The following is a 22,684-nucleotide window of genomic DNA, read 5'->3' on the forward strand; positions in this document are numbered from 1 at the left end:
TTTTTAGTGATGGTGGTTGTTGTTTTGTGAGTTGGTGTTGTTGTTATTGTTGACGGTGGTGGTTGTTGTTGGTAGTGTGAGTAGTGGTGATCGAAAATGATGATGGCGGTTGATATGGTGGTGGTGAAACTGGAGGTTTTTTGGGCTGATTTTGATGATGGTAATGGGTGGTTTGAGGATTTTGATTATTAAAGTTAGCTTATTACTCCCTCCGTCCCGGTCAATTGTTGTCCTTTTGTTTTGGCACAAAGACCAAGGAATGAGGAAAAGGCCAATAACTAAATGACAAGTGGAAAAAATTGAATGATAATGATCAAATTACTCATCAAGTTCATAACTTAAAATAGAAAGGACAACAAATGACTGAGACACCCCAAAATGGAAAAGGACAACAAATGACCGGGACGGAGGGAGTATATAAAATTAGAATCTATGTATTAGATAAGGAGGGATTAGTGTATTAAATAGCCAAAAAAAAGGGTCATAAGTTAGATGAGTAAGGAAGTGATGACGGAAGTTTGGGAAATGGCACTCAGGGAAAGAAAAACGTAAACACAGGATACTATATATAGAAACTTAAAATGAGAGGTATCAAGTGTAATCTGCCAAAGTTCGAGGGTAGCATGAGAAATTTCCGTTCCTTTTTTTTTTTGTTAAACTAGTATCCAAAATATATTTCTTGATTCTCTCAAAATATCTTTCTTGATTGTTATAATGTGAAATCAAAAATGCCGAAATGCTGCCGATATACCTAAGAAAGTTTTCCAAATTAATAGAGGAGTTCAATTGCCGAAACCTCTAACCTTACCAATCACAAAATTCCTTCTTTTCATTCTTTTCTATTAACAATTGGAGAGCAGGAAGATGAGGAGACCATCCTTCAATGAATACTTACTTCCTGAATTGTTGATCCAAATCCTCTTAAATTTGCCGGCTAAAACCCTATTAAGATTCAGGTGCGTATGTAAATCTTGGTGCTCTATTATCGATGACCCTTATTTTGTGAACATTCATTCCAAACTGTCCAACAAGAAAAACAAAAACTTAAATTCGAGTGAATTATTAGCGTTCGAGTGTTCAGAAATATTTGGACAAAGGGGATGTTTGTTGAGAATTCGTAAGGCGGACACCCTTTGTATTACTAGGGACATTTTCAAGAGTTCTGAAAGCTTTGTTCTTCATGGAAGTTGTAATTCTTTGATTTTAATAAGCCTCGATCCAAACCACTTATGTAAAGGAATGAGAATATGTAATCCTAGTATTAGAAAATCGTTGGTACTTCCCCATTGCCCTCTTTTTCCATGGTTCGGCTACTACACTACCTATGTTCTTGGATACGCGCCTCAGACTAAGGACTTTAAAGTCATTGCAATCTCATTTAAGGATATTCGAGGTGTAATGCTTCCAGAGAAGCGTCTTGCAGTTTTCACACTAAATGATCAACAATGGATTGTTAGGGATCGTGATGACTTCAACTTTGACTGTTTGTCTTCTATGTGTTTGTTCGAGCCCTATTATTTCTGTGATGGCGCAGCTCACTGGCTTGGAAGGGGTCCATGTGAGGATAGTAGTAATCAAGATTATAAAGCAACACATCTTGTTTCTCTTGATTTTGATACGGAAAGTTTCACCATTTTGGAACTGCCACATGCGTTGGATAATGAAGATATAATGTCTTCAAGTAATCTGTTTCTTCTTGGGGAGTCATTAGCGTGTTTTTGCATTTCCTGTAAACGGGAGTATTTTTGCATTACCTGTAGACGTCTCAGAATATGGGTGTTGAAACAGGAGTGTGGAAAGAGGGAGTGGACTTTATGGTTTTCAGGTCCTTCGAGTGATGATGGTTTTAGTTTGTTCCACTATGATATGCAATCAACAACAAAAAGGGTATTATATTTTGATGGTGGTTATCTCGTTTATGGGAGGAAATCTTATAATATTGCTACAGGCCAAGTTCAGTGGCTTGGAAAGCCTATGAATCCATATCTAGAATCAGAAACGTATAGTAAGAGCTTGGAGTGGTACAATGAAAGCTTGGTGTTGTGCAAAGGATATGGAGTTGAGGATACGACGGATTCACCAATTCACTGGGGTGAATAACTGGATTCAAAGATAGGTCTATCTCTATTTGTTGCTCTTGATCATGCTTATGCTTATGGCCCTTTATTTGTGATGTGAATGTAGTCGCTATTATTACTCCCTTCATCCCAATCATTTGTTTACTGTTGATTTTAACACTCCTCACAAACAATATAAAAGGTAAACCAATGAATGAAACTGAGGGAGTAAATTTGGCGAATGATAATGGAGTGATTAGATTAATATTTCAACAATATTGAACTAATTTGATTGTAGTTTCTGCTCATTCAAAGGATATTGTAATCTGAGTGTTTTCCGGCTTGCAAATGCGCATTTTTCTTATGTCCTATTGTTGTCTCTAACAGGTAAGGGAAACTTTACCAACTCGGAAATTAGGATATTGTAACTTTGAATAAAGGACTAATAGAAAACACAGTCAGTCGCCTACTCGTAAGGCATAACTTGCAATGCTATGAAACAAGACTCTGATTTACAAGAACTGTTGCATACATTCGCGACTGATCAAAAACTGTGTAACGGTTTGAATCTTCTATTTTCAACGGAGTAGAAGATTTTCCTATTACTTAGCCTTAGGCCTGATGAAATAAAGTAAAATAATGACTCGCAAAAATACTTCTGTTTTTTTTTTATGATAACGGGTTTTACAATTCTAGGTGATGTTGCAGAAACTCGATTGAAGTGTGACAGAATGTTTCATGCCTGAGTTTTTATAATGGAATTCCAAGTATTTGAACAATGACCTCAAAGTTAATTTCAATGATTAACTTATTAAATAGACGCTCCCTCGAAAGGAGCAGGCTGCGTCGAAGAGCCATCAGCTCAACTCTTGTAACTGTGGCAAGCCCCAATCTTTACAAGAACGGAACAATCATGTAGTCTGCAGCATCACGAAATACTCCACCTGCTCCTGAATTGAAGGGCCAGGGTTCTCTTCGATGCACTATCAATATTAAGCGTCACCCACTTCATCGTTACAGCCACTGCACTCACCGGATAAAAACATCCTTACTTGGCTGTTTAAAATTCGAAGACAGACGGTCAGAAGGATCCATTGCTAGCTCGACAAAATAATTGATAGTTGCATCATTGCCAAATCCACCTAATTAAAACAATAAAAGTACTTGCCCAGTTGACCTCCTTTAGTATAATTATATAAGAAGTTTTTTTTTTCCAAAGTAATGCTCAATAATAAAGAAATACTTCGTAATCAAAATGTTGATCCATTGAAAAATGTTCCTTAAAATGGGCCAATGACAGCCGCTAAATTGTTCAACATCTTTTAAGAAAAGTCGCTGAATCATTCAACAGTTTAATGCAAGTAAAAACAAAATTTTGTTAGCGTAGTAAAGCTGTTGATTGACTTAATTTTTTCTTGTATTTGTATCTTGTATATTACGTATTAAAGTGGGGTTCAATGGTTCATTTAGCAACGAGTTAAGGGAAAGACAAGGACCTATACTTTGCTTTTTTTCCAGTTAAGGACCCGAACTTCTGAATTTTACAGTTAAGAGATTCTACTAACTCCTCCGTTAAGTTTTCCCGGTAACTTGCTTTTTTTAATTATTCAATAAACCAGTGATTAACCTTCTCTTTATATCACTAGTCCTTAAATGTACTTAGAGGTGGTGATCCAAGCACTATAATCAGTTGACCTTTCGAGCCAAGGTAAAATGGGCGTGGTCAATGACCTACATTCGAACTTTATACGTTGAATATCATCAATGTTGGTTTAAGTTGGTCTTAAAATTAGTTAGAACTAGAACTAGAAGTCTAAAACGAAAAAATTATCATATTTCGTCACTATTGAAGTAATCGACAAGTAGACAGGTTTGTTGATGACCCAACATGACCTTTAATCGATTGATGGAACCAGTTATTGATCCAACACAACCCAGCCCCGCTTTGACCCGACCGAGTTGTTGTAATTAGTGTTCGACCTGATCGTTATAGCCTTATAGCTAGGCGGTCGGAAAACTCCTACTTTCTTGTAGACTTGTAGTGCCTATAAACAACCCGATTACCACCTTTAGTAAAGGGTATATGAGTATCTCTCTCTAAACAAAACAAATTATAAATTTAAATTTCATCATTAGAAGATAGGAGTAATTTTTAGGGGATAACTTGGCTACAAACATAGCCTTTCAAGCAAACCAGCGTATGAGCATAGATTACTTATATCTAGTTTCATGAGTGATGGAGTGTAAAGTGATCGATGAAGATGTTTTTTTTTTAGGTAAGAAAACTAGATTGATCTTCTAGGGTAACACCAACCTATCTCTGAAAGTGATGAAGATGGTTTGTGCATGTACAAAAATGTTTTGATTCAATTGAAATTTAAAATATGGGCCAAGGAAATTTTGCTTTTTTTTTTTTTTTTGATAAGGTAAGAAAACTAGGTTGATCCTCTGGGGTAGGACCAACCTATCTCATCCTTTCGAATGAGGGAGGTAAGTTAAAGCCACCGGCTATCAAACCACCTCGAAAGATTTGGACATGAATGTCCAATAGAAGCCATGAAGTCAGCAACCTCGTTGGCTTCACGAAAACAATGTTTAATTATCACTTCATCGAAAAAATGAAGGTCTAATTTCACATCCTTAATAATACTCGAAATTTCCCAAGAAATTTGCCAGGTTCCTCTAATCGAGTTAATCACACATAAATTATCACCCTCCACAATTAACTTTGCGATTCCTAAATATTTAGCTGCTAAAATGCCTTCTTTTAAAGCGAGAGCTTCCGCAACAAGAATACTATTGGACCCGCACTTTTTTGCTCCTAACAAAACGACTTTACCATTGTGATCTCTTATTGAATATCCTAAGGCAGCTTTACTACCTTCTATTCTCGATCCGTCAAAATTTAGCTTTAGGAAACCGTTTCTAGGTTTTCCCCACCAAATTTCTTCCTTCCTAGGATTGTTTCTAGCTGACTCTTCTATCTCGGGATTGTTGAGATCCTTAAATCTCGTCACATTCCAGGTCTTAATGCTATTATTACATAAAGTAATAAGTTTGCTGATATTTAAGTTAACATTATTAAAGATAATGTCATTTCTATGAAACCAAGCATTCCACCAAATAAAGATAATCTTAGTGAAATCATCACTTGAAATTAAATCTTTGAGAAAATTAAGTTTCGTTAGAAAACTTTGACTTGTAATATTATCATATTTTGACAAAAACTCATCGAAACTAATAATGTTCAGGTCTTGGATGACAGATCCAATCAAGGGACATTCGTAAAAGAAATGATTTTTGCTTTCAATAGGATTGTTGCACAGAATACAATGAGATGGGACATCAATATGACTCTTAAGAAGTCTACTTTTCGTTGGGAGACCGTCAACACAGGTCTTCCAAAGAAAAAATTTCAATTTTGGAGGAATATTCAATTTCCAAATCCACTGAAAATCACATTTGTCAAGAGCTTGATCGAACAAACCTTGCGCTAACCAAGTTGCTGTCTTGGTAGAGAAAGTTCCGTCTGCGGACAACCCCCAAATGAGGGTATCTGGAATATCATTATGTGGTAGCGGAATGTTAGTAATCTGATTAACTATATCGTTATTCACTAAACTGGATAATTTACACACATCCCATTGTTTGTCTGAGGTTATGAAATATTTAACCAAAAGGTTAGGGTCACGGTTACTATCATCATCAATCATAATGCTTGTAAGTGGGTGTGAAAAAACCCAATTATCAGACCAAAACTTAATATTGCTACCATCACCTACTTGCCATCTTAGTCCTTTTCTAAAGAGATTTCGAAGACTCATAAGCTTACGCCATTGCCAAGAGGATGCTGAGTTTGGCTTATGGTCAAAAATTGAACAATTTCTCAAGTATTTTTTAGTTATCACTTTGACCCATATATTTTCCTTGTCCATGAGAATTTTCCATAAGAGTTTCATTTGGAGAGCTTTGTTAGCTGCTTCAGACGTTTTAATTCCTAGTCCACCCGAAGATTTCGGTAAACAGACTTTTTGCCATCCAATCAAATTAGGGGATCGTTGAGAGGGATTCTTGTTCCAGAGAAAATCTCTATTAATCTTGTCCAATCTTTTATGGATTGATGAGGGAAGCAAGAAGCTTTGCATTTGGAACGTTCCTTTCGAGGCTAAATTTGCATTAATTAGGACTAGTCTACCTACTTGTGATAAAGAATTCGCTTTCCATTTTGATAGTTGATTATGAGAAGAAAGAATAATACTGTCGAAAGTATTTTTAGTGACTCTACTATCAATTATGGGACAACCTAAGTACTTACCTAGGTGAGCTTCCTCGTTCATATGAAGAATACCTCTAAAGGATTCTCGAAGAGGCCGGTCAATATTTCTAGTGCATTGAAAGATGGATTTGTCGAAATTGATAAATTGTCCTGATATCGTGCAAAAGTTATTTAAAATAGACTTAATGGTTCTACAACTCTGATTAGATGCTTTAGCGAAAATGATAGTATCATCCGCAAAAGTGAGAAAAGGGATTTTCTCCACCCCAGATCCAATTCTAATACCAATATCACTAGAACTAAGATCACTATTTTTTTGTAGAGATCTTGCTAGAATCTCGGCGCACATAATGAATATATAAGGCGAGAGTGGGTCTCCCTGTCTAATGCCTCTAGTGGGTGTAATAACATCACCCGGCGTCCCATTTACTAACATAGAGAACGAGACAGTTTTTATACATTCCATGATCCATGAAATCCAAATATCATTGAAACCCATTTGTCTAAAAGTTTCCTCAATAAAGTTCCATTCTAGTCGGTCATATGCTTTCTCCATATCAAGTTTAATAGCAATCCAGCCACCTTTACCTTTTTTACGCTTAAAAGAGTTGAAAATTTCGTGGGCAAGAAGGATATTATCTTGAATAAAACGATTAGGTGTAAAAGCACCTTGAAACGGGTGGATAATCTTATGCAAGACACTACGAAGACGAGTGGCCAAGATTTTCGCAATAATTTTATAAAATGTTGAGCAAAGACTAATAGGGCGAAAATGGTTTACTGTTTGAGGATTATCAATTTTAGGAATTAATGCTATGAAAGTATGATTTATTTCTTTTAATAATTTACCCGAATGGAAAAAAGCTAGAATTGCTTTAGTTACCGAATTTCCTACAATATCCCAATATTTTTGAAAGAATTCTATAGGGAAACCATCCGGACCAGGACATTTATTAGCGGCTAAATTAAAAACTGTTTGTTTAACCTCTTCCATACTAACATTACTTGTAAGAAATTCGTTATCTTCGTCAGTAATTAATCCACTAATCGACTTAAAGTCTTCATTTTTGTCGAAAAGACAAAGATTATTTCTTGTGAACCTAATTTTAAATTCGTCAGATATTTCTTGTTTAATGAGTTCTCGGTCAGTAATACAAGCACCGTTCCTATTTATGAACTGTTTAATTCCATTCCTACTACGTCTAATAGTGGCATGGTTTTGAAAATACTTGGTATTATTATCTCCAAACTTAGCTTTATCTATTCGAGTTTTCTGTTGCCAATAAATGCGTTTATAGTCAAGTAGAGCATCTCGTTTTTTGAGCCATTTCAATTGCGCAACTTCTAAAACCGTAGTATGGGATGAACCAAGTTGGTTTTGAATATTCTCTAACTTTTTTTCAGCAATTGAAAGTTGTCTAAAAATATTTCCAAAGGTAGATTGATTCCATTTCTTAGCCTTTTGCTTTAGTAACTTGCATTTTTGAGAAAGACAGAACATATAAGATCCACGAAATTGGTACTGCCAACTACTTTTAACCATCTTAGTGAAGTCATTTCGAAGGGTCCACATGAGTTCAAAACGAAACGGAGGCGCTTTTTTATGAGCTTGCTCATGAAATTTCACGGAGATAGGACAATGGTCGGAGCTAGTGAAAGCATGGTGCATAAATTGTAAGTTTGGATAACTATTAATCCAATTTGGAGAGGCTACGGCTCTATCAAGAATTTCAAAAACATTTCCAGGGCCATTTTTCTTTTTTCTCCAAGTAAAAAAATTACCGGAAAAGGGGAGGTCTACACAATTTGTATTGTTTAGGAACTTATTTAGTCTCACACAACGCGCATTGGTAACTTTTGCACCACCTTCTTTTTCACTAGGACTTTTAATCTCGTTGAGATCTCCTAGTAATAAGAAAGGCAACTCAAGGTTTAGAACTAAATTTTCCAACTCACTCCAAAAATCCGCCTTTTCAGACGGTTGAGCGGGAGCATAAACGAAGATAAGGCAAAAAACCAAATTATTCTTTAAGTCACATACTTCACACGCAATAAATCTACTCGATTTAAAGATGACATTTAGCGAAAAAGTCATGGAAATAGATTCTTTCCAAAATAACCAGATACCACCAGATAACCCCATACTGGGTATAAAATCGCAATTATTAAACCCAAAACGGTGAAATTTTGCTTTTAGCTGATGGTAAATAGGAAAACGGTGGAGAAAGTAAATACTGTAGTATTTTTTTTTTTGCTCTTTTAGATTAATTTAGTAAGTATGCAAGACATGACCGTCTTTTAAGAATTTTTTCTCAATATAGGGTTTAAAACCAAACTAATTCACGTTTTAGGGCCCATTTCAAACTATTTCCTTCAAATGGGTCCACGTCATCATTTTTTTTATTTTTTGCAAAACTTAGCCAAAATCGCTACCCCAACTAGCGATTTGCACCAAGCCAGCATAACATTTGCTTCTCTTTCTCTTTGCCATTCACGCGTCTCACTTTCGATACAACCGTTCTCCTTTATCTGTCTACCGTTTTGCATGATTTATGTGCGGTTAGATTCCTTTCACGGTAAACTACACATTAGTAACATAATATTTCAGTTTCTTCATCTTCAGTGGGTTCCTCTAAGGGCTTTAGAATTGTTTGTCACGACAAGTAGCAAAGTGTTGGATCACCTATTTAAGCAATTCTCAACTTGCAAGTTCTCATTAAAATCAAACATTAACCGAAGTCTTGCGTTAATTAACTTTTATTATCTAAAATCTTAAGCCATTTTAATCAGTATTATTCAAAAAGTTCTATGAAGAAAACTAAATAGAGCTTAATGATGAAGTGGAGTACTATTCAACTTATGAAATCGTCGTAACTAATATGTTACAAAATGATTATTGCTGTATGGTAAACAATGTGTGTGCCTCACCATTTGTTTTCTTATTTAAGACTTGTTTTAACTTAAAACGGTTCTCACACTCGACTAAAATAGATGCGGAAATGAAGGGAGGTTTTAAAAGGACTTACGTTTAGACGATCTTAGGAGGACCACGTAAACATAATTAAATGGGGTGCTGCTTACACTACTTACTCCCATTACGGCAACACATACAATAACGATTCATTGCAAGTTTTTTTATGGAGAGAGATCAGTCGTATAAGTGGCTTACACTACTTGACTCGTTTGTGTTCCTTAGATATGAGTATATGACATTTCTCTTTTGTTTTTCGTAGAAAGAGGCAAAGAGCTTCACAAATCTGTAAATATACCTACAGGTAAGACATGCCTAATCACACATTGAAAGTACCGTCATTAATGGAGATTGAAATTTTACTAATTTTGTAAGATATGAGTGCAAATACCCTTGATTTTTACAATTTTAAAGCCTTCGGAGGAACCCACGCTGAAGATGAAGAAACTGAAATATTATTTTACTAGTTTGTAGTTTACCGCGAGAGGATTCTAACCGCACAAAAATCACGCAAAACGGTAGAGAGATAAAGGAGAACGGTTGTATCGAAAATGAGACGCGTGAATGGCAAAGAGAAAGAGAAGCAACAATGTTATGTTGGCTTGGTGCAAATCGCTAGTTGGGGTAGCGATTTGGCTAAGTTTTGCAAAAAATAAAAAAACAATGACGTGGACCCATTGGGAGTAAATAGTTTGAAATGGGCCCTAAAGCGTGAATTAGTTTGGTTTTAAACCCTATATTGAGAAAAAATTCGTCTTTTAAATTGATAAATTTCTAACTGTTAAGAAAGCAAGTTAGCAGGGAAAACTAACGGAGTTATTAGAATCCCTTAACTGTAAAATTTAGAAGTTGAGATCCTTAACTGGAAAAAAAAAAAGAAAAGCAAAGTATAGGTCCATATCTTCCCCTTAACTCATTTAGCAACTCAACGACTTAGAAATGAAGTTGGAAGAATAAATCAAAGCCTGTATTATATGGATTTGTTTTCAATAAATACTTTGAAATAAACCCACTTTAAGAATTTATGTTAAATGTGTATAAATATTCAGAGGAAACTAATGATCTAATCCTACTCGAAGTTTCAACATTTTTATGAAGTAGCGGGATTAGCCCAAATATAAATATACAGAGGAAACAAAACAAACACACGGCTCCAAAGCGGGAACCACATGAAGCCCACGAACGCCTCCAACATCATATTTAGGTATATAGTGAGAACGTAAGATTGTACCAAAATACCTACAAAAGTTCTCCAAATTCCTAATGGCGTTCATTTGCCCAAATCTCTTTTCACTCCGTTCATATCGATAGATCAATTCGATAACAGAAAGAGCAAGAAGACCAAGATGAATACCAGGAAACCATCTTCAAACGTATACATACCCCCTCAAGTGTTGACCCGAATTCTTGCAAACTTATCGGCAAAAACCCTATTAAGATTCAGGTGCGTGTGTAAATGTTGGTGTTCTATTATCGACGACCCTTATTTTGTGAACATGCATTCCAAACGGTGCAACAACAAAAACAAAAACAAAAACTTAAATTCGATTGAATTATTAGAGCTCGAGTGTTTAGAACATGGTGGATTAATTGGATGTTTGCTGACACTTCGTGAGGCTGACACTTTCCGTAAAACTCGTGATATTTTCAATAGTTCTGAACGCTACGTTCTTCATGGAAGTTGTAATTCTTTGATTTTAATAAGCCTCGGTTTCTATGATGGCGGAGGAATGAGAATATGTAATCCTAGTATTAGAAAATCACTGCTACTTCCGCATTGCCCTCTTTTTCAACAGAACGACTACAACAATACCTATGTACTTGGATTTGAGTCTCAGAGTAATGACTTTAAAGTCATTGCAATCTCATTTTTGAGTATTCGAGGTGTACCGCTTCCAGAGATGCGTCTTGCAGTTTTCACACTAAATGATCAACAATGGATTGTCAGGGATCGTGATGACGGTTTGTCTCCTAATCATTTGTACGGGCCTTATTATTTCTTTGATGGCGGAGCTCATTGGCTTGGATGGGCTCCATGCAACGATAGTATTAGTAATCAAGATAATAAACCAACTCATCTTATTTCTCTTGATTTTGATACGGAAAGTTTCACCTTTGTGGAACTGGCACTTGCGTTGGATGAAGATATAATAACTTTAAGGTTTCTATTTCTTCATGGGGAGTCATTAGCGTATTTTTGCATTTCCTGTGAACGTCTCAAAGTATGGGTGTTGAAACAGGAGAGCCGAAAGAGGGAGTGGACTTTATGGTTTTCAGGTCCGAGTGCTTTAGGTTTTGATGTGTTCTACTATGAAGGATCAAGAACAAAAAGGGTGTTATATTGTGATGGTGATGGCGATGGTGATAGTGGTTATCTTATTTATGCGAAGATCTCCTATAATATTGCTACGGGCCAAGTGGAGCCGCTTCAAAAGACTATGAATCCTTACAGAACATTGGAACCGTATGGAGAGAGCTTGGTGTTTTATTATGAAAGCTTGGTGTTGTGCAAAGGATATGGAGTTGAGGATACGACGACTTCACCAATTCGCTGGGGTAAATAACATATTCAAAGATAGGTCTATCTCTATTTAATGCTCTTGTTATGTGCTGCTGTTTCTTGTCACTAACTGACTTATGTTTTGTTAGGAGAACATTACGGTATACTATATTGATATACCGTAATATTCTCCCAACATGTTTTAAGCGATGATAACAAAATTTATAGGACGAAACAAGGAGACTTGCCAAGGAAAACCATTGCAAATGAATTACTCCATGCTAGAGATGTGTCTGAATGTCGAAGATGTCACTGTCTAGAGGCTTGTTCCACTCCGAATCAAGGGAAATTCTCAATTTTTGTTCGATTAACCGGTTTTGTTCACCCTTTAATTTTAGGACTTGCGAGTTTTTTCCCTTTGAATTGATAAATAATCTTTCTATAACTTGTTATAAAATCGTTTTATAGGATATAAGTTTTATCAATTAAGTCTCTCTTATAGAGATGTAATTAAGATGGATAAATGCGGGCCGTGTTGCTGTACCGTACGAGACTCGGTTAGATACTTGGAGCGTAAATAAATAGAGTTTATTTGTGAGTTGTGAGACGATGATTTAGACTTCTAGTCAATATATAGTTATTTTCTAAGATCGTCTCACATTATTAAACGATTCTTTTATATATAAAAACAATTGTTTATTGATAGTAATACTTAAATGTTTAGCAAATACTCCGTATATAATTTGTGTTTTAAAGGAGTACATTTGCCCAAACATCTAACTTTACAAGTCTTACGACTTACGGAGTATAATATTGCTACTCCTTGCCAAGTCCTGTCAATTGGAAAATCTACAAGCCATTATGGAGAATTCGAAACGTTTAGAAATGTATTCTGAGAGATTGGCGTTGGGCAAAGGAAAAGGAACTCAGGATATGATTTTTCTTGCGTAAACAACGCGTCCGAATGTAATTGTTACCAACTTAAACGAGATCGATGATTGTGGGAAGACCCTCAGTTGTTTTGGTGACTCCAACCTATTTTTGTTTTACTGATGCGTGAATCTTTATTGCTACGGTGTACAGTATAAAATAAGGACACTGAGGTTATAGACTTATAGTATGGTGACGGATCCTTAGATTAACATTTCGACTGAGTATAATAGCATAACTTGCAATCTATAATACTTTGAATAATTTTATTTCCTCACGTACCCATCACCCATGTCTAACATTCGATACTCGGACATTAGTATAACACTTTCACAACTTATGTTCAGCCAATGTATGAACAGGACATTAGTATTCCTTGGGAGGGATACTTTAACCTAATGTACACAAATGTTTAAGATGACGGGAGTAGTTCATACTTCATAGTTCATACACAATCGTAGTTAAAAAACATGCTACTAACAATTACAAGTAGCCCGCAAGGGTGGAGTCTAGTGGTTAAAACTTGGGTGAAATTCCCAGGAGACCCAGAGCAAAATCTTGTGGAGCATTCTTGGCCTGAGTCCATGCCTAATAGATTTCGAGCCTGTCACCCTCGGGTAGTTTACCTGGTATACGTGGTTTGCAGGCTATCACGTACAGCCGCGGGTTTACCCAGTGCGCACCGAAGGTAGCGGTTGCGGGTTCCTCGTTACCAAAAAAAAAAAAAAAAAAAAAAAAAAAAAAAAAAAAAAAAAAAAATTACAAGTAACACTGGCAAATAAAATAACAGTAAAGTTAACAAACAACACTTGGGTTTCATATTCTCCGATCGACTCAAAGGTGTAAACTCGTAATGTGTGCGCATACTCTAGATTAAACTTAACCATATGCTAAAAATAACAGACCTGCAACAATTGTTTTGCATAACAACAGACCTCTGGTCTCAATGCCGCCTAATTTGCTGCACATGTTTCGGAGCTCTGGATTTGGTTAAGACTCCAAATAACCTTTACCAGCTGGCGTGATAATGCCTAATATGACGATAAATGCTCTCATATAGAAGAGATTCCAAAACAACAATCATATATAGATGTACCGCAAATATTATCAATAGTTCTTTTACGTAATTTATTTTCGCAGTACGTATTTTACTCATTTCAGTACATTTTGTAACCAACTCTCCATTTCTTACCCCTGAGTAAAAAAACATGAAATTTAATTCTCTCTCTTTCGTTCATCTCTACTTCCTTCAACAACAAGCCAATATTTTTTAATTAAGGATGGTAATATAAGTATAAAATACGTACTTAATTCACTAATTGTATTATTATTAATTAAATTAACGGTTCTTTCTATTTTTTGGGTTTTATTTCCATTAATTTAGTCTTTATGTTAATATTAATTTAGGGTTTTAATTGATAGGGTAGGGATGGTTGTTGTTGGTTGCTGCTAGGCGTGTCGTCGGCAATAATGGTGGGCGTCGTCGGCGAGAGGCGCGGGATAAAGGCTCCGGCGGCCGGTGACTGTGCGGGGCAGGGGCAAGGAGAAGAAAGGCGTAGAGGAAAGTGGCGAATGGTGACGGCATGGTTGCGATGGTACAGGCCTGGAGGTCGGCGGTGAGCCTTGTTCATCGGCGCTGTTGGCCGATGTTGGACCGGAAAGAGGGTGGTGGGTGATGTTATCACCGGTGAATGTGTTTAACTGTAACGTGTTTTTTTTGGGTTTTTTTCTTTATCTATGTACTCCGTAGTACATAGTACGATCGAATCGATTATGATTATATTTGTAAATGCAATATATGTGTTTTTCTGTAAAATTAATTTATTCTCGCAATAAACTTTATTGTAAAAAAAAAAAATTTATCGATGCAATTAAGGTGGTTGATGGCGGAGGATGACATAGTGGTTGATGGTGATGAGGATGAAAGACTAGAGATGAGGATGACTGATGAGAATTAAGATGAGAAAAGCTAGAGAAAATAAGAGAGAGAAAGGGAGAGAAAAAAATGAGAGGGGCATAATTGTCAATATTATATTGTAATGAGTAAAATGTGTACTGCGAAAATCAGTACCCTTATTTTATTATTAGATTTTTAATGGAGTTAAATAAATAACAATTTAATTGTTATAATCTCTAACACTTTCATCTTAAAAAAACCATACATTTGTTCGAAACTATACTAATAAAAGGTAAACAAATTAATGAGTCACCCTAAAATGAAAATTAGTAAACAAATAACCCGCCTGATCCAGTCCACTAACAAAGCGGGCTTTGTATTTTCCAAAATTTACAAAGGCGTGGCCATAAACCTGCCTTTGTAAATTTAACGTTGTTCATTACAAAACTATTGTTTCACCCGGCTCATCAATCATCATCACTATCTTATGGAGAAAACCAAGAAGACGATAACATTGCTGAAATCTTCAGCAAAGTACATCCCACCTGAATTATTAACTCTAATATTTGCACCGTTGCCGGTGAAAACACTGGTTAGATTCAGGTGTGTTTGTAAATATTGGTGCTCTATCATTGATCACCCTGATTTCGTTTCCATGCATCATAAACTCTGCAAAAGTAATATTGACAGCAAAAAATTATTAGCTTTTGAGAGGTTGGGACTCCATGGTGACGAAGGATGCTTACTGACAGTTCGTCAGAGTAACAGACTTGGAAAATCTGCTCAAATTTTCAAAAGTAGTAAAGATTATTCTCTTTTCGGAAAGTGTAATGGGCTGTTTTTAATGTATTATTCCTCGTACCAATTGAGACTATGGAACCCTAGTATTAGAAAATCATTGGCGATTCCCTCTTGTCCGCTTTCTTATAATTGGTCCCACCATGTTGTGTATCTATTTGGATACGCGAATGATAGTAAGGATTACAAAATCATTGCCATATCATTCGAAAAAGATGAATCAAGCACGAAGAAGCCAGTTAGAAATACGTGGGTTGCAGTTTATACACTTAATGATAAAAAATGGAGGCTGAGAAATAATCATGACCTGAATATAAGTTGTTGGTACTTCACTCGTATGTTTCCGGATAATTCTTATCAAACAACGGCATCAAATGCATTGATCTTTCAAGGGGCAGCATACTGGATTGGAAATGACCCAAATAACCCTGATATTGATAGCTACTATGAATCAACTCATCTCATTTCTCTTGACTTTGATTTGGAAAAATTCACCTATTTGGAACTCCCATTTGATTTGGAGAAAAAATCGGGATTTATGCTTCGTCTTGGGGAGTCACTTGCGGTTTTTAATCCTCTTGATGTAACTGCGCCCTTATGGGTGATGGAGCAAGAGAACAAAACGGGGGCGTGGAGTCGATGGTTTTCTGGACCTTTAAGTTGGGATTATTGTGAATTCTTGGACGAACCCACGGAGACACCAGTGTTTTATTATGAACACTTTCGGAAGCTTGGTAGACAAATGAGCAGTTACTCTGATTTGGACACGTATTTAGAGAGCTTGGTGTTGTGCAAAGGATACGGGGCTGAGGATTTGACATCTTTCCCATGAATAACAAATGCTACTCCTTTTCTCATATGTTATTTGATTACTTTTTGGTTTCTCTTATGTACTGTGAAGGGAGTCACGTGTTTTGAACACCACCCTGATTTCTTTATCAACTAAGCTAACAAACATTTTATTATCTGCGTATGCAAATCCTTTTTTTGGGGTGCAGCTCTTTTTATGACAGTGGGTTTTGTCTGTTTCGATTTGGCTAGAAAATTAGGACACTAATTTAAAGTATCGCTGGTGATGGATGTTTAGATTAAGTGATTAACATTTCAATTGCGAACTAGTTTGATTGTAGTTTCCAGCATTCTGTTCTGTTCATTGTAGTACGTTTCCAACATTTCAATCATTGTCATTTTGTGTTTTTCCTTGAATGTCCCCCATCTTGTAGCTGATGAATAATTCGGGTAGGGTAAATTTCAAGGCTGCGAGCACCATGCTTGTTTCAGTCACTTTATCGACTTAGCTAACAAATATTCTACTGTCTTTTTATGCCAATCTTTCTTTTTTTAGTTTCTTCCAGTGTAAAGTTATGCAGTGGAAGACCAATTTTTAAAGTTAAAAGTGACGGCCTGAAGACAATTTAACACCTTCGTCTTCTTCATTCACAATCTCCGCCTTCTTCATTCACAATCTTAATGACTTCATACAACGACTGTTCTTCATCATCCTCTGTATTCATCATTTTCACGGATAACTAACAATTCATATTCCTTTTTTCTTAAATAAAAAACAATTCACCAAATTTGATTACCAAAAATAATCCCCAAACCCCAACTACTTAGATTTTGACATCTCACATAAAAATCCGGAGATGAAAATTGGGTCACTCACGTTCGTCGTGGGATGGGTCAAGAAAGTTGGGTCATATATATTGGGTTCGAGTTGAGTCAAAGTAAGCTGGGTCACATATATTGGATTGAGTTCAGTCATAATTGGGTTATGAGTTGTATACTTGTATTGAATAAATAACAAAACAGGGTCGTTTGTGTTATTGAAGTTATAATTAGAACTAGGGCTCTGCAAAAAATATCCGATCCGTTTTTTTCGAATTCGATTCGAAATCGGAGAAAAAAAATACGAGATATAGATATCATTCAAATTGGATATTCGATCCGGTTTTGTCGGAATAAACTGGATCGGATGTGGATTGTGATTTTCTTAAAACTAGATATCCGAATCCGATCCGAATTTTAAAAATTTATATGAAAAAAAAAGTAAAACTTTATGTTTAGATTATAAGTTTTTTAAACTAGTCTTGAAATATCATAATAAAAACTTGTAATTTATGCAATTAAGACTTTTAATTTATGCGATCGAGACTTATAATTTATGCGGAGACGTTATCTTTTTTAGTGGATTGCAAAATGCGAAATGGACTGAAATAGCCTTTAGTTTTGGTCTGCCAATAGCCCAATACCACCAGCCTCGGTGGAATTTTTACTGTACATTTAAGTCCGGATCGAATCCGGTTTCCGATATCTGGATCTCCGAATTTTCGGATTTCAGATTTTAGGATATCCGAATTATTCGGATCGGATGTGGATTTTAAATTCGGATATCTGATCCGATTTTGAAATCCGTATCGGATATCCGGTTTTGCTTCGCCCTAATTAGAATTGTCAAGCCCAACACGAAAATTCGACCTGAATCGGTTTTTCAAGGTAAAAAACCTGTAAATATTGACCCGTGACCCGAAATAACCCGAATATGAAATGACCAATTATTTTAGGGTCGAAACCCAACCCACTCGTTTGACCCGATGAGTGAAAAATAAATCAAAAATATTATTAATATATTAATATTTTATTTGAAATAATAAACTGAAAAATAATTCTTTTAATATTTTAAATCAAAAAAATAATTTAAAAGTAAATTTTATATGACTTTTATACGATAAGCAATGAATATATTTTACTTATACAAATCTCTTAGTATAGTACCATAACCGAAGAATATATTTTAAAGATAATTAATGTGAATGTCAAGTTGGTGTTATTTCGAATATATTTTAAAGGTAATTTGTTATCGGTTCATCATCTATAAAGTTGAGTCAATCCATATCACAGTCATGTCGAGTTTGGGAATTGGGCGGGACAAAAAAGGTTACTATCGTTAACTGGTATAACTTCCGGTTAGGTCGGTTTGGATTCGGTTAATCTAATTTTACGGGTTATATCTAGCCAAGTTTAAGGCGGTTTGGATTGGATAAACTTTTACCTAGCAGCTCGTCAAGGTCGACGCCTAACTCAATTACTAAAGGCCTAATTTACCTAAACATTGAGTCATTAACCCCTCAAGATTTTATGAAAATTAACCTAGGTGTTCTTTCATTAGAAAACTATCGTTTCACTATCTCATGGAGATAACCAAGAAGAGGAAGAAGACGAAATCATTGTTGAAATCGAAGTACATTCCAGTTGAATTATTACCTCTTATATTTGCAACATTGCCAGTGAAAACTCTCGTTAGATTCAGGTGCGTCTGTAAATCTTGGTGCTCCATAATTGATCACCCTGATTTCGTTTCTATGCATCTTAAACTCTGCAAAACTAATATTGACAGTAAAAAGTTATTAGCTATCGAGGGTTTCGGAGACTATGGTTATGAAGGATGCTTATTGACAGTTCGTCACAGTAACACACTTAGAAAATCTGCTCAAATTTTCAAAAGTTCTGAAATAATCCGTCTTTTAGGGAAGTGTAACGGGCTGCTTTTGATGTGGTACTCGAACGAATTGAGGTTGTGGAACCCTAGTATTAGAAAATCATTGGCAATTCCCCCTTGTCCGCTTTGTCAGCCATGGTTCTGCCCTGTTGTGTTTCTATTTGGATACGCGAATGATAGTAAGGATTACAAAATCATTGCTATATCATTCGAAGAAGATGAAATTAGGATGACGGGGCCTGTCAGAAATATGCGTGTTGCAGTTTATACGCTTAATGATCAACAATGGAGAGTGAGAAATAATCATGACCTTAATATCAGTTGTTGGTACTTCGGTCATATGTTTCCACATAATTATCATCAAACAAATGTATTAAAAGCTTTAAACTTTCAAGGGGCAGCATACTGGATCGCAAAGGACCCAAATAACCCTGATAGCTATGAATCAACTCATCTCGTTTCTCTTGACTTTGATTTGGAAAAATTCACGTACTTGGAACTCCCATTTGCTTCGGAGAAAAGATGGGCATTGAATTTTGTGTTTCGTCTTGGGGAATCACTTGCGGTTTTCAGTGCTTTTTATGAAACTGCACGCATATGGGTGATGAAACAGGAAGTGTGGACTCCGTGGTTTTCCGGGCCTTTAAGTTGGGATAATTGCCCACAGGAAACACCGGTGTTCTATAGCGAGAGTGATGCTGGTAGGTGTCTTCTCTCTGGAAAGTACTCGTATAATATTGATAGTTGCCAAGTTCGGAGTCTTGGTAGACAAATGAGCAGTCATTTGAATTTGGAAACGTATTTGGAGAGCTTGGCGTTGTGCAAAGGATACGGAGCCGAGGATTTGACGTCTTTACCTTGAGTAACAAATGCCACTCCTTCCTCATGCTGTCTTATTAGCATGAGGAAGGGAGTCACAGGCTTTGAACCTAGATGATGAGCACCAGCCTCGATTTTTTTATCAACTAAGCTAAACAAACATTCTATTATCTGCGTATGCAAATCCTTTTTTGGTGTGCGGCTCTTTTTATGACAGTCGATTGTGGCGTTTAAATCATTTATCAACTAAAATTTAGGAGAACAATTTGTCTTCGGTCTGATCTAGGAATTTAGGAGACTAATTTAAAGTATGGTGATGGATTCTTAGATTTACATTTCAATCGAGATCTAGTTTGATTGCAGTTTCCAGCATTCCCTTATGTAAATTGTTAGGAACTACGAATGACAATAATATTTACAGAACAACAGTAAAAGATCAGTCTACTTATGTTCGTTTTGGGTACAATTTGGACGTATCATTGTAACCGAATAAACTTGTGAAATAAGGCATACTTATTTTTTTAGCCTTTTGCTTTCAATGTCGTCCAACTAGTAGCTGTTGATAGTATTGTCTTGAGTTTTTAATAATACAGCTTATGTTGGCTGATCGTAGTTATTTAGCGAAATGCAGTAAGGATTACAAAACCATTGCGATCATTCGACACAGATGAACTTAGGAGTTAGGAGCCTGTTAGAGAAATATGTGTGTTGTTGCTGCTTATACGCTTCATGATGAACAATGGAGACTGAAAAATAATGGTTACCTAAAGCTTTAGTATGTTTCCGAGAGGCTATTATCGGAAAAGGGTATCTAAAGCTTTAATCAAAAAGCTTTAATCTTTCAAGGGGCAGCAGACGTGAGAGCTGAGCTATGACTCGACTCATCTAGTTTACCTTGACTTTGATTTGGAAATCTTTACCTACAGTGGAAATTCCATTTGCTCTAAGGAAAGACAGGTATCTACATTTGTTTCTCGTCTGGAGGAGTTTCAATTAGTCTCATTATAAATTGGTATATCTGTGAAAAGATATAGACGGGTTAAATATGTCATCAGACTCACCACTTTCATAATAAGATAGCCTCTACCATCCCACTTGTTTGTCATATTATGAAGGGTTTTTCTAATGTGTGTCCTAATGGCACATGTTAATAACCTATATGTGGAAATAATAACAAAATAATCTTATGAGATATCCAAAAATAAACTCATTTTTACTATAATTAATGAGATTATGAAGTTATTATTTCCACATATATGTTATTAATGTGTGCCCTTATGGCACACGTTAGAAAAACACTATTATGAAAGTGATGACATATTTGACTCATATATAACTTTAGACGGATAGTGTCCGTCTAAAGTGAGATTTTGTGTTCGGTTTTCAATGGGTTTTTTCCGTGGAAGTGCCCGCATATGGGTGATGGAACAGGAACATTCTCACTTGTACTCCTTAACTTTTTTATTTTCTAAGGTGTACGAACCTGGCAAAATGGGTCGGACCCGAATGACCCGACCCGAAAAGTCTGACCCGAGACCCGAAAATAACCCGAACCTGCTTGACCCGAATATGACCCGAAACCCGAACTGACCCGACCCGACCCAGACCCGACCCGAACATTGTCTGACCCAATGTTGACCCGACCCGAGGTGACCCAATCCGAAAAGACCCGACTCATAACTGACCTGATCCCAAATGACTTGAAGTGACCTAAAATGACCCGAAACGACTAGTACTAACTCATATTAATACTTTATATATATCAAAGTAAAGTTTCATTGGTTACAATAATCCCTAATAAATAGTTAAATTTGCAAAATAGTATTTTTTAATCAAAATAGTATTAACTTAAGTGCTTAGCCATTAACTCAAAAGCAAGCCGACCTAAAATGACCTATACCCGAAAATGACCCGACCCGAATTGACCCGACAACAGGTCACCCGAAATTGACCCGAAACCCGAAAGTGACCCGACCCGAAATATGTGACAGGCCCGAAATGACCCGACCCAAATTGACCCGACCCGTACCCGACCCGAGTGACCCGTTTTGACCCCTCGTTTTTTAGAAGAAAAAAATTGTCTGACAATATCTTTCGGCTACAAATTCAGAAAACGGCTTTTTTTTTTCAAACCACTAATCCTTACCATTTAAAAAGCCCCAACTTAGGAACTGTAGCAATGAATAGTTGCAAAGCAAGTCACACCCCTACCGTTGGATCCCCCTGGAAGATCTCCTCCCTCCATTTATCCTTTAACTCTTAGCCACAATCTAACCCTTTTACTCTGCCATTTCTCTTGACCGCTCTCCTCCGTCTTTGGTTTCTCGCATAAACTGATGATTTACCCCAGCAAAACCTAGGTATTTATTTCTGTTACAAAATTACTAATCTTTGTTGATTGTTGTACACTTATTATTGCTTCCTTTTACCATTGTAAGTTGTTGTTGTGTTGTTAACGTGCTATTCTGTTCGATACATTGTCATTCCCGCCTTCAGTTTTTAGTTTAGAAATTAGGAATTGTGAAATCGGCGTTTAATGTGCAGATAGGAATTATGATTTTAACATTTTCTGTGAAATGTGGTTGTTTTACTTCCCGATCTGCATCCCTCTTGTTTAATTATTGTTGTTATTGTTTTAATTTCTTTTGATTTGCCTGTTGTCACGGAATCGCATCGCGATTGTGTATGATATTATTGCCGTAGTTATCATTCGAGTTCTTTGTTGTTAATATATAGCTTTGGTGTTGAATTAGATTTAGAAAATGTTATGTTTACGGGTACGTCCAGTGTTTGTTTGTTTGGGTAATGTCCGATTTGTTTGTTTAATTGATAGTGTCGTTAGTCAATTCGGGGTTTAAATGTTATGTTGAGCTTTCCCTGCTTAGTTAGTTTTATAATTCAATTTAGGATCTTTGAGATTCAATGGCGTGTCATCAT

At 36.2% G+C, this 22,684-nt stretch overlaps 4 protein-coding genes across 4 annotated transcripts; all 4 read left to right on the top strand.

Annotated features, from left to right (window-relative positions):
* Positions 1-1,239: 1,239 nt before the first annotated feature.
* LOC141587655 (uncharacterized) lies at positions 1,240-2,100 on the top strand. Its single transcript, XM_074409128.1, has one exon. It carries the CDS (start codon positions 1,240-1,242, stop codon positions 2,098-2,100), a length of 861 nt encoding a protein of 286 aa, XP_074265229.1.
* An 8,700-nt stretch (positions 2,101-10,800) lies between these two features.
* LOC141587656 (uncharacterized) lies at positions 10,801-11,868 on the top strand. Its single transcript, XM_074409130.1, has one exon. It carries the CDS (start codon positions 10,801-10,803, stop codon positions 11,866-11,868), a length of 1,068 nt encoding a protein of 355 aa, XP_074265231.1.
* A 3,250-nt stretch (positions 11,869-15,118) lies between these two features.
* On the top strand, positions 15,119-16,261 carry LOC141587657 (F-box/kelch-repeat protein At3g23880-like). The gene has a single exon (XM_074409131.1). The coding sequence runs from the start codon at positions 15,119-15,121 to the stop codon at positions 16,259-16,261; it is 1,143 nt and encodes a 380-aa protein (XP_074265232.1).
* A 2,359-nt stretch (positions 16,262-18,620) lies between these two features.
* LOC141587658 (F-box/kelch-repeat protein At3g23880-like) lies at positions 18,621-19,790 on the top strand. The gene has a single exon (XM_074409132.1). It carries the CDS (start codon positions 18,621-18,623, stop codon positions 19,788-19,790), a length of 1,170 nt encoding a protein of 389 aa, XP_074265233.1.
* Positions 19,791-22,684: the final 2,894 nt, after the last annotated feature.

The sequence above is a fragment of the Silene latifolia genome, chromosome 6 (genome assembly GCF_048544455.1).
Source record: "Silene latifolia isolate original U9 population chromosome 6, ASM4854445v1, whole genome shotgun sequence".
NCBI lineage: Eukaryota > Viridiplantae > Streptophyta > Magnoliopsida > Caryophyllales > Caryophyllaceae > Silene > Silene latifolia.